The sequence below is a fragment of the Salvelinus sp. IW2-2015 genome, unplaced genomic scaffold, assembly GCF_002910315.2.
Source record: "Salvelinus sp. IW2-2015 unplaced genomic scaffold, ASM291031v2 Un_scaffold3592, whole genome shotgun sequence".
NCBI classification, from domain to species: Eukaryota; Metazoa; Chordata; class Actinopteri; order Salmoniformes; family Salmonidae; genus Salvelinus; species Salvelinus sp. IW2-2015.
This window is the reverse complement of record NW_019944870.1, coordinates 2988-16332: the sequence shown is the minus strand read 5'-3', so window position 1 is coordinate 16332 and position 13345 is coordinate 2988. Positions and strand designations below refer to the sequence as shown.

General features: G+C 44.1%; 1 protein-coding gene across 1 annotated transcript in view; it reads left to right on the top strand.

Moving 5' to 3' along the window:
- The window catches only part of LOC112076135 (zeta-sarcoglycan-like), an 85378-nt gene extending 75549 nt beyond the window's left edge, over positions 1-9829 (top strand). Inside the window, exon 6 of the mRNA XM_024143018.2 lies at positions 7367-9829. Within this exon, the coding sequence (XP_023998786.2) occupies positions 7367-7519 (153 nt within the window). The 3' untranslated portion in view covers positions 7520-9829. The remainder of the gene's footprint in view (positions 1-7366) is intronic.
- Positions 9830-13345: the final 3516 nt, after the last annotated feature.

The window sequence follows — 13345 nt, the reverse complement described above, 5'->3', positions numbered from 1 at the left end:
CCCCTTTCCCTCATATAAAACTTTGCCTTCACCCTATTTTACTTAACTTTCAGGGCTAAATTAGACAAAAACACGTTTTGAGGATAAACAGAGATGGCTCTTGAGACTCTTGAGATGAGGACATCATTGGTGTCGCGGCGAGGGAAAGGAACATTAAACTCACAAGAGGGTTCGTCAGAGCTCTCCCCAACAGGCCCCCAGGTGCTGTGATTGCAGCATGCATCTTATCAGCATAAAATAACCTTAACACAGTTTAAAGGAGGAGATTTCTTTCTGGTTGGATTAAATCCCCCCTCTCTTCATTAGCCTACTGCTCGATTGGCTTTGGGGCATTGGAATGAATCATCAATTATATCCCTGCACTTTTTTAATACCATTTATAATTCATGAAGTTGCTCTGTTTTAATTTAGCACCGATTCAATCTCAAAAGGGCGTCTTTGTGTGTTTGTTGCCTGATGGTGTTGTTGCGTGTGTTGATGGCGTTGTGATATGAGTTGATTTTGTCTGTGTGATGTGTGACGTTGATGGTGTGTGTGTGTGACGTTGTGGAATGTGTTAATGGTGTGTGTGTGTGTTTGTGTGTGTGTGTGTGTGATGTTGTGTTGATGGTGTGTGTGTGTGTGTGATGTTGTGGTATGTGTTGATAGTGTGGTTGTGGTATGTGTTGATGCTACTAGGGACCAGAATCATCTGGAGAGGAAAAACTCCTGGCCCTAGTTATAGCCTGGAGTTATATCATATCATTCAGCTACAACTAGGGACCAGAATCATCTGGAGAGGAAAAACTCCTGGCCCATTTTTTAAAAACTATTTGCACTCASAGTATCGTTATGTCCCAAATGGTACTCTATTCCCTATATAGTGCACTACTAGAGCCATATGGAGAATAGGGTGCCATTTGCCTCACACTAGTCAGAGAGACAGGTCTTTCCAGTGGTGCTGGTCCACATTAGTATCAGTGTGATTAATGGGACATTGTCTGAGTCAATGGAAACACTAGCTCCTCTCCATCCACTTCTTCCCATTTCCTCCATTGTCATGTGACATTCTTATGTAGGCTCATTCTGGGAGGGTAATGGACTGTGTAATGCACTCAGATGGTCCTAGTCATTTGTACCACCACCGTGATGTGTGTGTGTGTCTGTGTGTGTCTGTGTGCCTGCATGCTTTTGCACTCCCAGCCATCACCTCCGCAAAGGCACCACTTTCGTCCTTCAACTCCCCCTTCCTCCCATCTCCCCCTGCCGACATGCTGAGACACTAAAAGGGTTTCGGTTCAGGATACCTTCCTCCTCCTCTCTTCTCCCTCCTCTTCCCTCTCTCTCTCTTCTCCAGCTGCGTCGGGAGAAATCATCCATGAAAAATGTTTTGACCGCCTATAATTGCCCGTCCCTACTCGTTCAGGTTAGGAAGGGGGGGGGGTAGGCTAAGGAAGCTAGCATCMGCCCCATAAACATAATGTGGAGGGGCTGCTAGCACTGCGCTAGCTACGGTTGCTGCTGTGACAAGGACTAATACTTACAGACACTTTCATTTGGGATGTGTGTCAACTCTAATCCTTTTATAAGCTGGCCCAAATTATTTCTGCTCCTCTCTTCCTCCGTTCCCTTCTTTCTGAGTCTTCTATCTCTCCTTTTTGGGGTGATGGTATGATGACAGTGCAATGTTAGGTGTTATTTGAGTTTTGTTGTTRCATTGTGGGTCGTTGTTGCTATGGAGAGGAGGTCCTGGGGAATCTGATTGGTTTAGAAACCCCCCGGTGCCAGTGATCTCTCCTCCCATAGGTAGAAAGGGCAGAGAGAGTAATTTTCCCTATCATGGAACAATATGCTAAAATCAAATCTCCCTGGAGTGTAATATCTAATACACAAACGCTATATATATCAAATCAAATTTTATTGGTCACATACACATGGTTAGCAGATGTTTGCGTATGTAACAAATGCTTATGCTTCTAGATCTGACAGTGCAGCAGTATATACCAGGTCATATCTAACAATTCACAACAAAACCTAATACACACAATCTAAACTCAGCAAATAAGAAAATTCCCTTTTCAGGACCCTGTCTTTCAAAGATAATTCGTAAAACTCCAAATAACTTCACATATCTTCATTGTAAAGGGTTTAAAACACTGTTCCCATGCTTGTTCAATGAACCATAAACAATTAATGAACATGCACCTGTGGAACGGTCGTTAAGACACCTACAGATGGTAGGCAATTAAGGTCACAGTTATGAAACTTAGGACACTAAAGAAGCCTTTCTACTGACTCTGAAAAACACGCATAAAGAAAAATGCCCAGGGTCCCTGCTCATCTGCGTGAACGTGCCTTAGGCATGCTGCAAGGAGGCATGAGAACTGAAGATGTGGCCAGAGCAATAAATTACAATGTCCGTACTGTGAGACGCCTAAGACAGTGCTACAGGGAGACAGTACGGACAGCTGATCGTCCTAGCAATGGCAGATCACGTGTAACAACACCTGCACAGGATCGGTACATCCGAACATCACACATGCGGGACAGGTACAGGATGGCAACAACAACTGCCCGAGTTACACCAGGAACGCACAATCCCTCCATCAGTGCTCAGACTGTCCGCAATAGGCTGAGAGAGGCTGGACTGAGGTCCTCACCAGACATCACCGGCAACAATGTTGCCTATGGGCACAAACCCACCGTCGCTGGACCAGACAGGACTGGCAAAATGTGCTCTTCACTGATGAGTCGCGGTTTTGTCTCACCGGGGTTTTTTTCAGCTTCCTGAGGTTGAAGAGGCACTGTTGCGCCTTCTTCACCACACTGTCTTTGTGCGTGGACCATTTCAGTTTGTTGGTGATATGTACACTGAGGAACTTAAAACGTTCCACTTTCCACATTCTCCACTGCTGTCCCATCGATGTGGATGGGGTGGTGCTCCCTTTGCTGTTTCCTGATGTCCATGATCATCTCTTTTGTTTTGCTGACATTGAGTGAGAGGTTATTTTACTGACCCCACACTCCAAGAGCCCTCACTACCTCCCTGTAGGCTCTCATCATTGTTGGTAATCAACCCTACTACTGTAGGATCGTCTGCAAACTTGATGATTGAGTTGGAGGCGTGCATAGCCGCGCGGTCGTGGGTGAACAGGGAGTACAGGAGGGGGCTGAGAACGCACCCTTGTGGGATCCCAGTGTTGAGGATCAGCAGAGTGGAGATGTTGTTTCCTACCTTCACCACCTGGGGGCGGCCCGTCTGGAAGTCCAGGACCCAGCTGCACAGGGCGGCGTCGACACCCAGGGTCTCAAACTTAATGTTGAGTTTGGAGGGTACTATGGTGTTGAATGCTGAGCTGTAGTCAATGAACAGCATTCTTACATAGGTATTCCTCTTGTTTAGATGGGATAGGGCAGTGTGCAGTGTGATGGCGATTGCATCGTCTGTGGACCTATTGTGATGGTAAGCAAATTGGAGTGTCTAGAATAGCAGGTAGGGTGGAGGTGATATGATCCTTGACTAGGGCTGGGCGATATGGGCAAAATATTATAAAAACATTGGATAGTGTGACGGTATTTGACAGTGTTTATAGTTTTTGAATAATTAAAGTTGTACATTTGCTTTGAGTAGTGAGTGATCCTAGGGTGGCAACACATACATTCTACGTGATTTCATTGAGTCTTTTTCCATTCTGATTGTTTATACTGTTCAAATCAACTTTGATCATTTCTGCATTTCCTGCACTCAATTGCAGTGGTGGAAAAAGTACCCAATTGTCATACTTGAGTAAAAGTAAAGATACCTTAATAGAAAATTACTTAAGTAAAAGTGAAAGTCACCCAGTAAAATACTACTTGAGTAAAAGTCTAAAAGTATTTGGTTTTAAATATACTTAAGTATCAACACTAAATGTAATTGCTAAAATATACTTAAGTATCTAAATTAAAAGTATAAATAATTTCAAATTCCTTACATTAAGCAAACCAGATGGCACCATTTAAAAAAAATACAAATAAAAATCCGGATAGCCAGGGGCACACTCCAACACTCAGACATAATTTACAAACAAAACATATGTGTTTAGTGAGTCCTCCAGATCAGAGGCAGTAGATGACCAGGGATGTTCTCTTGACAAGTGTGTGAGTTTGACAATTTTCCTGTCCTGCTAAGCATTCAAAATGTAACTAGTACTTTTAGGTGTCAAGGAAAATGTATGGAGTAAAAAGTACAGTATTTTCTTTAGGAATGTAGTTTCTAATGATTTGAAGCGAAGCTCTCTATCGGCGCCATCTTTTATTGGCCTTTATGAAATCCATAAACATATTTAGTTATTATTATTATATGAAGTCGGCCTCCGACTGCAAGGCACTACAGAGGGTAGAGCGTATGGCCCAGTACATCACTGGGGCCAAGCTTCCTGTCATCCAGGACCTCTATACCAGGAAGGCCCTAAAAATGGTAAAATACTCCAGCCACCCAAGTCATAGACTGTTCTCTTCACTACTGCACGTCAAGCGGTACCGGAGCGCCAAGTCTAGGTCCAAAAGGCTTCCTAATAGCTTCTACCCCCAAGCCATAAGCCTCCTGAACAGCTGATCAAATGGCTACCCAGACTATTTTTGCATTGCACCCCCTCCCTTTTTATGCTGCTACTCTCTGTTTATTATCTATGCATAGTCACTTTAACTCTACCTACATGTACATATTACCTCAACTACCTAGACTAACCTGTACCCTCGCACATTGACTCTGTACCTGTACCCCCTGTATATACCCTCGCTACTGCTATTTTACTGCTGCTCTTAATGAATTTTTATTAGTATTTTTACTTAACACTTAATGTGGTTAAGGGCTTGCAAGTAAGCATTTCATGTTTCACTGTTGTATTCGGTGGCATTGACAAATACAATTTTATTTGATAATCAAGGACTTGGCCATTAGTTGACTGCTTGTGAATAGCGTGTCTAGTGCAGCGGTTAAACAAATATGTGCGACAGCGAGGGTGGTGCCCAGTGAGAGGGGTGGGGAACTATAGTTTGATATGTTACACAACTGTTGTAGAACGTGTTTACCAATGTTATACTACGGTAGCTCACCACTGCTCAACCTAGGGCCCGTTGTGATGCACAGGCATGCGATGTGCCTGGATTGAAACATTTATTTAAAGCCTTTTCATCAAACTGTCCCTTTTTCTTATTCTGTCATATGGTCCAGCACCCTCGCTTCATTTTTGGTCAAATTCTCATTTCTGGATAAGGCCTTAAAATACAGGATAAAATCTTGCAATGTCACATGATTGCGCAAAACACGGGCCCCTATTCCATGTTTGTTTGTGGCTGGTCCTGGTGTTTTTCGACGCAAACACTCAGGGACACCCGTCATTTTCACACATTAGATGTATTGCAAACACTGGCACCACTGATTCAGCTAATGAAGGGCTTGATTATTAGTTGACGGGACTAGTGAATCGGACGTGCAGTGTCGAAGGACTGAAGGACTGGTTTTGAGAACACGCCCCTAAGGTACATTATCAGCTTATTTAGCATCTTGTCTGAGGATGCTGCTCTGCCAGACCCCTGTAACGCTGTGCCTAACTGGTAGCATAAATCCTGTTGAAGTCGGCTTAGCGGCCAGGGCCAGACCAGGCCAGACCTGTGGAGTTAGCTAGCTAGCGAGCAGATCAGGCCAGACTGTGGAGTTAGCTTACGGCCATGGCAGACCAGGCCAGACCTGTGGAGTTAGCGTTCGGCCATGGCACGACAGGCCAGACCTGGGGAGTTAGCTTACGCGCATGGCAGACCAGGCCAGACCTGGGGAGTTAGCTTACGGCCATGGCAGGACCAGCCAGACCTGTTGGAGTTAGCTAACGGCCATGGCAGACCAGGGCCAGACCTGTGGAGTTAGCTACGGCCATGGGGACCAGGCCAGACCTGTGGACTATGCACTATTAGTGGTGCTCCAGGTAATCAAAAGGAAAGATGATAAAGATGGCGGCGGCTGTTGTCTCTGTTCCATCATCAATGCTGGGGAGAGGAGGAGGAGGGAGGGAGTCAGGGGGGAGGGAGTCGGGGAGGGGGGAGGGAGGGGAGTCAGGGGGGGGGGAGGGAGGGAGGAGTGTGTCTGGGCTTTTGTTTGTGTTTACGCTGTTGAAGATATGCCCTGTCAGCTTGCGGAGACGCCATTACTTACACTAATTGGTTCGCTACCGCCGGCTTATATCTGACTACCGGCGTTCTCTTTCCTGGTTCCTACACTTTCACTCTCTCTCTCTTTATTTCTCTCTCTCTCTCTCTGCAATGTCACTCTCTCCATTTAGTATATTTCTCTTTTCTCCTTCATCATGAAAATGGGGTACATGAATGATGGTGGGTAAATGCCGGGAAAGATTACCGGGTAGCGAGCTACTTAAGGCTGTCAAGGAGTGCTCTTGTTACTTTATACTTAGATAAATACATATATAAATAAATAAATGGATAAACGAATAAATATCCGTCAATAAATAAGAGGGGATCTAATGAGTTCTAAGTTGATCGCTGCCTGTTTCAATCGCAATACCAGGAGCACTCAGCTTTTGAAATACAAATCTCTCTCTATCCCTCTCTCTTCCCCTCTCTCTCTCTCTCCATCTCTCTCCATCTCTCCCTCTCTTTCTCCTTATATTTGTCTCGCTCCTTCTCACTCTCGCCCCTCCATTGCGTCGTTAGCGGTGTGTATGACACTTCATAAACGATACACACTCCTAGTGAAGGCTCTTCTAATGGAGTGTATGGTGCTCATTACTCGGGGAGAGGAGATGCTACTGACTGACTGCTGCTGGTTCTTCTGCACAGGTGTTGTCTCTTGACAGATGGAGAGGCCATGGTCGCATAAGGGTGTTGAAATCAGAAATAGAATCCATAGAAACCTCTAACCCTCACAATTTGACTGGTAAACTCATGGGTACTCTCGCAATGGCTGCCTGGTATGTGATCATTTCCATGGTAATTCCATTCTGTTTCTATGATTTAACTGGACAGGAAGTGTCCCTCTGTCCTCTGGCGGCCAATTTAGAGAGACTGTATTATACGAGTGTCACGACATGGAGAGCTAGAGTGAGGAACCATTAAGACACTAGAATTACCTTGCTATAGCGATTGAGCACTTTGAAAAAGAGCTCTGTCTGTCTGTCTGTCTCTGTCTGTCTGTCTGTCTGTCTGTCTGTCTGTCTGTCTGTCTGTCTGTCTGTCTGTCTGTCTGTCTGTCTGTCTGTCTGTCTGTCTGTCTGTCTCTTGTCTGTCTGGTCTGTCTGTCTGTCTGTCTGTCCTGTATTCACTGCCTTCTGTTTTATATCTTATTGTCTTTTTCTCCCTCTTTATCTCTCCTTCTTTCTTTTCTCTCACTCTCCAGATCTTTTTAGATTCCACCACAATTCGTCTGGGAACATTCCTCACGGGACAGCGGCGGACCCGCTGCACGGGGCGCCGGGCACCACGTACCCCAAACAGACTGTGTACGAGCTGTGCGTGTGCCAAGCGGGAAGCTCTACCTGTCCCCGGCTGAGAAGGGCTCCACCTGCCAGACGACCCAGCAACGTGTGTCTGTGGAGCTGAGAGGGGGGGGGGGCAGCGGACCGCTGAACACCAGAAAGGCCTTCCCCTCGTTAGGATCCCAGTCCAGGATACCAGGAGCCCAACAGACCCTGATCCCCATCCATACTGTTCCCCATCCATACTGTTCCCCATCCATACTGTTCCCCATCCATACTGTTTCCCATCCATACTGTTCCCCATCCATCGATAGATCTACTTTCTTTGACAGACATTCTTCATTTATTTTCTTTCTCTGTGGTGTTCACTCTCTCTTTCTGTCTCTTTCTCATCTCCCTCTCTCTTCTGTCTCTTTCTCATCTCCCTCTCTTCTTTCTGTCTCTTTCTCATCTCCCTCTCTCTTTCTGTCTCATCTCCCTCTCTTCTTTCTGTCTCTTTCTCATCTCCCTCTCTCTTTCCTCATCTCCCTTCTCTTTCTGTCTCTTTCTCATCTCCCTCTCTCTTTCTGTCTCTTCTCTCTCTCTCTTTCTGTCTCTTTCTCATCTCCCTCTCTTTCTGTCTCTTTCTCATCTCCCTCTCTCTTTCTGTCTCTTTCTCATCTCTCCTCTCTCTTTCTGTCTCTTTCTCATCTCCCTCTCTCTTTCTGTCTCTCTCGTCTCTCTCTCTCTCTCTCTGTCTCTGTCTCTTTCTCCTCTCTGTCTGTCCTCTTCTCCTCTCTGTCTGTCTCTTTCTCCTCTCTGTCTGTCTCTTTCTCATCTCCCTCTCTCTTTCTGTCTCTTTCTCATCTCTTTCTGTCTCTTTCTCATCTCCCTCTCTCTTTCTGTCTCTTTCTCATCTCCCTCTCTCTTTCTTTTTCCCCTCTTCCTTCTTTCTTTGTATTACTCTTCCTTTCTGTCAGTTGTTATTTCTTTCTCTAACCCTCTCTGTCGTTCTCTCTCCTGCTCTCTTTCTCCTCCCTTCGTCATCTCTCTCTCACAGTCCTCCCAAACAAAGAAGAAAAATCAGGAATCCCTTGAAAAATGAGGCTTGGGGATAAAGCCCCTTCTTCCAAAATTTTGATGGAACAAAAAAACGATATAAAGTGACAATTTGTTTTCTCCGTTTTTTTCTATTTTTCTATCGTTCTCAGATGGAGAATGAGTGTTGCGCCGGCGCCGGGTCGAACTTGAACCGAGAGATTTGCGTGGACTGATTTGTTTTTCTAAGAAAGCGATACACAGGTGCCTTTGCTATTGTTGGTAAAGCACATCACCTCCAACGTTCTCATCCTCTTCAGTGGATCATCGTTAACTCACTGGAAAACTGTCTTTGGCTTAAAGCCTTGTCCAAATCTCTACACAGACTTCAAGTACAGTTCTTTTTTTCCCTCTGATGTTTTCTTGATAAAAAAAAGCACAAAATTATGCCATGTATATAACAATACCAATAAAATGAAAAATACAACTATATTGTTTTATAAACACATCCTGAATCTGAGAATGCTCCAGGGTTGACTTTCTACTTTTTAATTTGAAGTGCTATGGTCATGTGTACGTTCTACATTTTGAGGTTGTGGCCAATTTCCCTGCTCTGAGATAATGGTCTAATGTAACATAAAGTAATATTACCACAAAGTGCAGTATTTCTCCTTTGTCTATCAGAGCTGAATCACTAATCACTATCACTTATTTTACCAGGTAAGTTAACAGAACACATTCCCATTCACATCAACAACGTGGGGAATAGTTACAGGGGAGAGGAGGGAGGATGAATGAGCCAATTGTAAACTGGGGATGATTAGGTGGCCATGATGGTATGAGGGCCAGATTGGGAATTTAGCCAGATTTAGCCTACTCTACGATAAGTGCCATGGGATCTTTAATGACCACAGAGTCAGGACACCCGTTTAACGTCCCGTCCAAAAGATGGCACCTTATGTAAAGCAATGTCCCCTTCACTGCCCTGMGGTAGCATCACCATGGAAAGTWTTCGACCGCAWTTTTTTTTATTTTAGGCTTTTAATTCTATTGAACAATACAGACTTATCATATAKGATTGGTATACCCAATCTGATGTTTATTTGATTAGGATGTTATACTCATTTTACCCTCACAAGACTCCAGTATGTCCCACTTCTGTCACAGCAAGATGACCTCATACAGCCTCCATCCAATCACTTGTGGTTTGTTTGAATCCCGTTCCCAGTCTCTTTTGAGTCTTGGTCAAAAGTAAGGAAACTGGGGAGAGTTTAAAGTTATGATATTTAACTATCCAACCACATACACATACAACTACAAACAATATGGACACAATATGTTTTGTAAGCATTAAGTGGATACATTGATTTAAGAAACGAAAAAGCTATTTATTCATCTTCACATGTATGTAAATACACAACCACGTGTTTTAATAATGATTTAAAGATATATATAAATATATATATATTTTCTTAGATTTTATGCAATGTGTTTGTAAGATTGTTGTAAAATGGCAATATTATCCAATGACAAAATCTGTTTTGAGTTTTATTTCCTGTTGTACGCCAGCTGTGTTCCTGCTTTCTGTGCATCCATACAAAACGGTTGAAGATCTAGACATAGAAACTTACAAGGTGACTCCACATAACATGACTTTGGGCCATAGCCTTTGGTCGATTAATCAAGGAGTGTTATGAGAATAGCGGTGGACATCGTTAAATATCTTTATTTGGGAGAAGCAGTGTAAKCGTTCTGCCATTGGTTTGTTCCCCACGGCAGTTKCATATACTGCACCGTAGATGACATGAAACGGTCAACAGTGAGTAGTCATTTTAAGAGACTTCAATCTCAACAATGRCACCAGGCCAGGGCCTAACATGCATTTAAAACCAGAGTGAAACAACGTGGGTCAGTTTCATTGTCAGTTAGACACTCGGTCCACTTTGCTTTTATAGCCGCCAATGTTCTCCACTTGATCATATCAAATGTCARGTTTTCATTGTCTGTTTCAGTGTCACATTATGTGAACAATGTCATGTTATTGAACGGGAAAATGACAAGGAAGCCCAGCCTCTGTTCTTCTCCCTCTTTTTCTTTCCCTTTTTTCTTGCCATCTTTCTAACTCTCCCTCTTTCTTTCTTCCCAAACTGGATCCTGGCCCCCCGGGTGCATGTTTTGGTTTCTGCCCTAGCACTACACAGCTGATTCAAATAACCTACTCATGATCAAGCTTTGATGATTTGAATCAGCTGTGTAGTGCTAGGGCAGAAACCACAACGTGCACCCAGGGGGGGCCCCAGGACCGAGTTTGGGAACCTCTGCTGTAGGATTTGTCTTGGGACATGGGATAGTCATGTCCACAGAACCTATTTTGATTCATACACACACTCATATTGGTACACACATGTGTAGCCTCAGACATATCATGTTATGTCACATGCATGATTGTGGACTAACAAAACATCTTATCTCTTCCAACACACAGACACACATCTGCTCTCGCTCTCTCTCTTTCTCTCTCTCTTTCACTCTTTCTCTCTTTCTCTCTCTAAGATGACAGTGGCAGGATGATGAATGCGGATTTGCATCACAGCCTAGCTGCTCCCAGGCCAGCGGTTCAGAGATAGAGTAGAGGAGACAGAATAATGTTCTGTCATTTCCTCTTAACGCTTCAATCAATGTTATTTGTCACATGCTTTGTAAACAACAGGTTTAGACTAACAGTGAAATGCTTAAGGGCCCTTTCAACAATGGAGAGAGAAAAATAGAGAAATAACACAAGGAATAAATACACAATGAGAAACGATAACTTGGCTATATACACGGGGTACTACTGCGTTGATGTGCAGTGGTACGAAGTAACTGAGGTAGATGTGTAAATATGTGTACGGGTCAAGTAACAAGGCAACTTGAAGAATAATAAACAGTAGCAGCAGTGAATGAGTCAAAAGAGTTAGTACACAAAGGGTCAATGCAGAATAGTTAAATAGTTAACCAATAACTTCCCGGATGAAGTATTTTTTCAGTCTTACTGGCTTGGGGTAGAAGCTGTTCAGGGTCTGTTGGTTCCAGACTTGATGCATCGGTATGGCTTGCCATGCGGTAGTAGAGAGGACAGTCTATGACTTGCCATGCGGTAGTAGAGAGGACAGTCTATGACTTGCCATGCGGTAGTAGAGAGAACAGTCTATGGCTTGCCATGCGGTAGTAGAGAGGACAGTCTTATGGCTTGCCATGCGGTAGTAGAGAGGACAGTCTATGCGTGGGTGGCTGGAGTGTTTTAAACATTTTTAGGGCCTTCCTCTGACACCACCTGGTATAGAGGTCATGGATGACAAGGGCTCTGCCTCAGTGATGTACAGGACCGTACGCACTACCCTCTGTAGCGCCTTGCGGTCGGATGCCAAGCATGTGCCGTACCAAGTGGTGTGCAGTCAAGAACGCTGTTGAACTTTTTGAGGATCTGGGAGACCATGCCAACATTGTTTAGCCTCCTGAGGGGAAGAGGCATTGTCGGTGATTTCTTCAAAAGGACACCAAGGAACCGTGAAGCTCTCGACCCGCTGTCGGCTCCATTTCCTGTAGTCCGCGATCACGCACCTTTTTCTTGCTGACTGTTGTGGATATTATAAAATAAGGATTTGCTGGAGACCAAGTCAAACTAAGATTCTTTATTTCTGAGTCAGAGGACAGTTACACAGCACAGTGAAGACAGTCTGAATTCCGAAACATTGGGGTGTAAGCACATATCTTTATAGTTTCCTGTTCTTGGCGGACTTCATCTATACAAAGACGCAGGTGCAAGCTGGTTTGCAACACATGATGATACTCCCAAAGAACAGGAGATTTATAATAGGACGTTCACACAGTATTACAAGGTCAGACGCATACTCATTTATGTGTTACTTTTATTTTTTACTTATCTATTTTTTACTTAACACTTATTTTTCTTAAAAACTGAATTGTTGGTTAAGGGTTTGTAAGTAAGCATTTCACTGTAAGGTCTACAAATACAATTTGATTTGATTTGATTTATGGGACACATACAATTAACGTTTCCATTACACCATTTTTAAGAGGTGGCTATCTAACACTCCCAATTCCACAACCAGTGAATCTCACCACCAAGAGAAAGATTCAGGAATAACATCAATAACAACCATATCAGGAACAATTAAAGCCAGGCGTCATCTGCAGTTCAGTTCACAGCATTTTTGGAGTTGTGTATTTGCATAGCTCTCAGTGATTGGTCTTATAAACAGTGTGGGGGATAGACATTGGCCTTATACAGTGTAGGGAACAATTGATGAATGAAACATTCTTGAAAGTTTTACAGTCAGTAAGTCTTATTGCCATCAGGGAAAACCCCTGAACCGTTTTTAGGTGTCAGTCCACAAACACGATGTCATTGTCCATTGGTTTGAGGCACCTAAAATACATCCATTCATCAAAGTAGATTGGGGAGGTCATGGGGCTGAGCTGGTGAATTGTCAGAATGTTCATTGCCCTCAATCCTACCTCCCACTTTTGACACCAATCTGTTCTGTGAACAGAGCAGCAGTCCAGTCCCAGGATGAAAAGTGTGAATTGCTGCCATCACCTCAGATCTGATCGTCCTCAGGGTTGCCCACCATTCCGGCAGTGGATCCTGGATCCAGTTTGTACCTTTCAGCGATTTTGACCGCAGTCGGAGTGGTCAGCAGCACTTGGTATGGTCCCCTCCAGCGAGGTTGGTGCCAGTGTGTTTCGTCTGAGATCCTCACCACAGGTCCAGTCGCCAGGGGAGATCTTATGCAGCTGTCCTCCCTTTGCTCGGACAGGGCAGCTCAACTTCTTATGGGCTGCAATCCCGTCACCGGGATGATATGACAAACAGCCAGTGA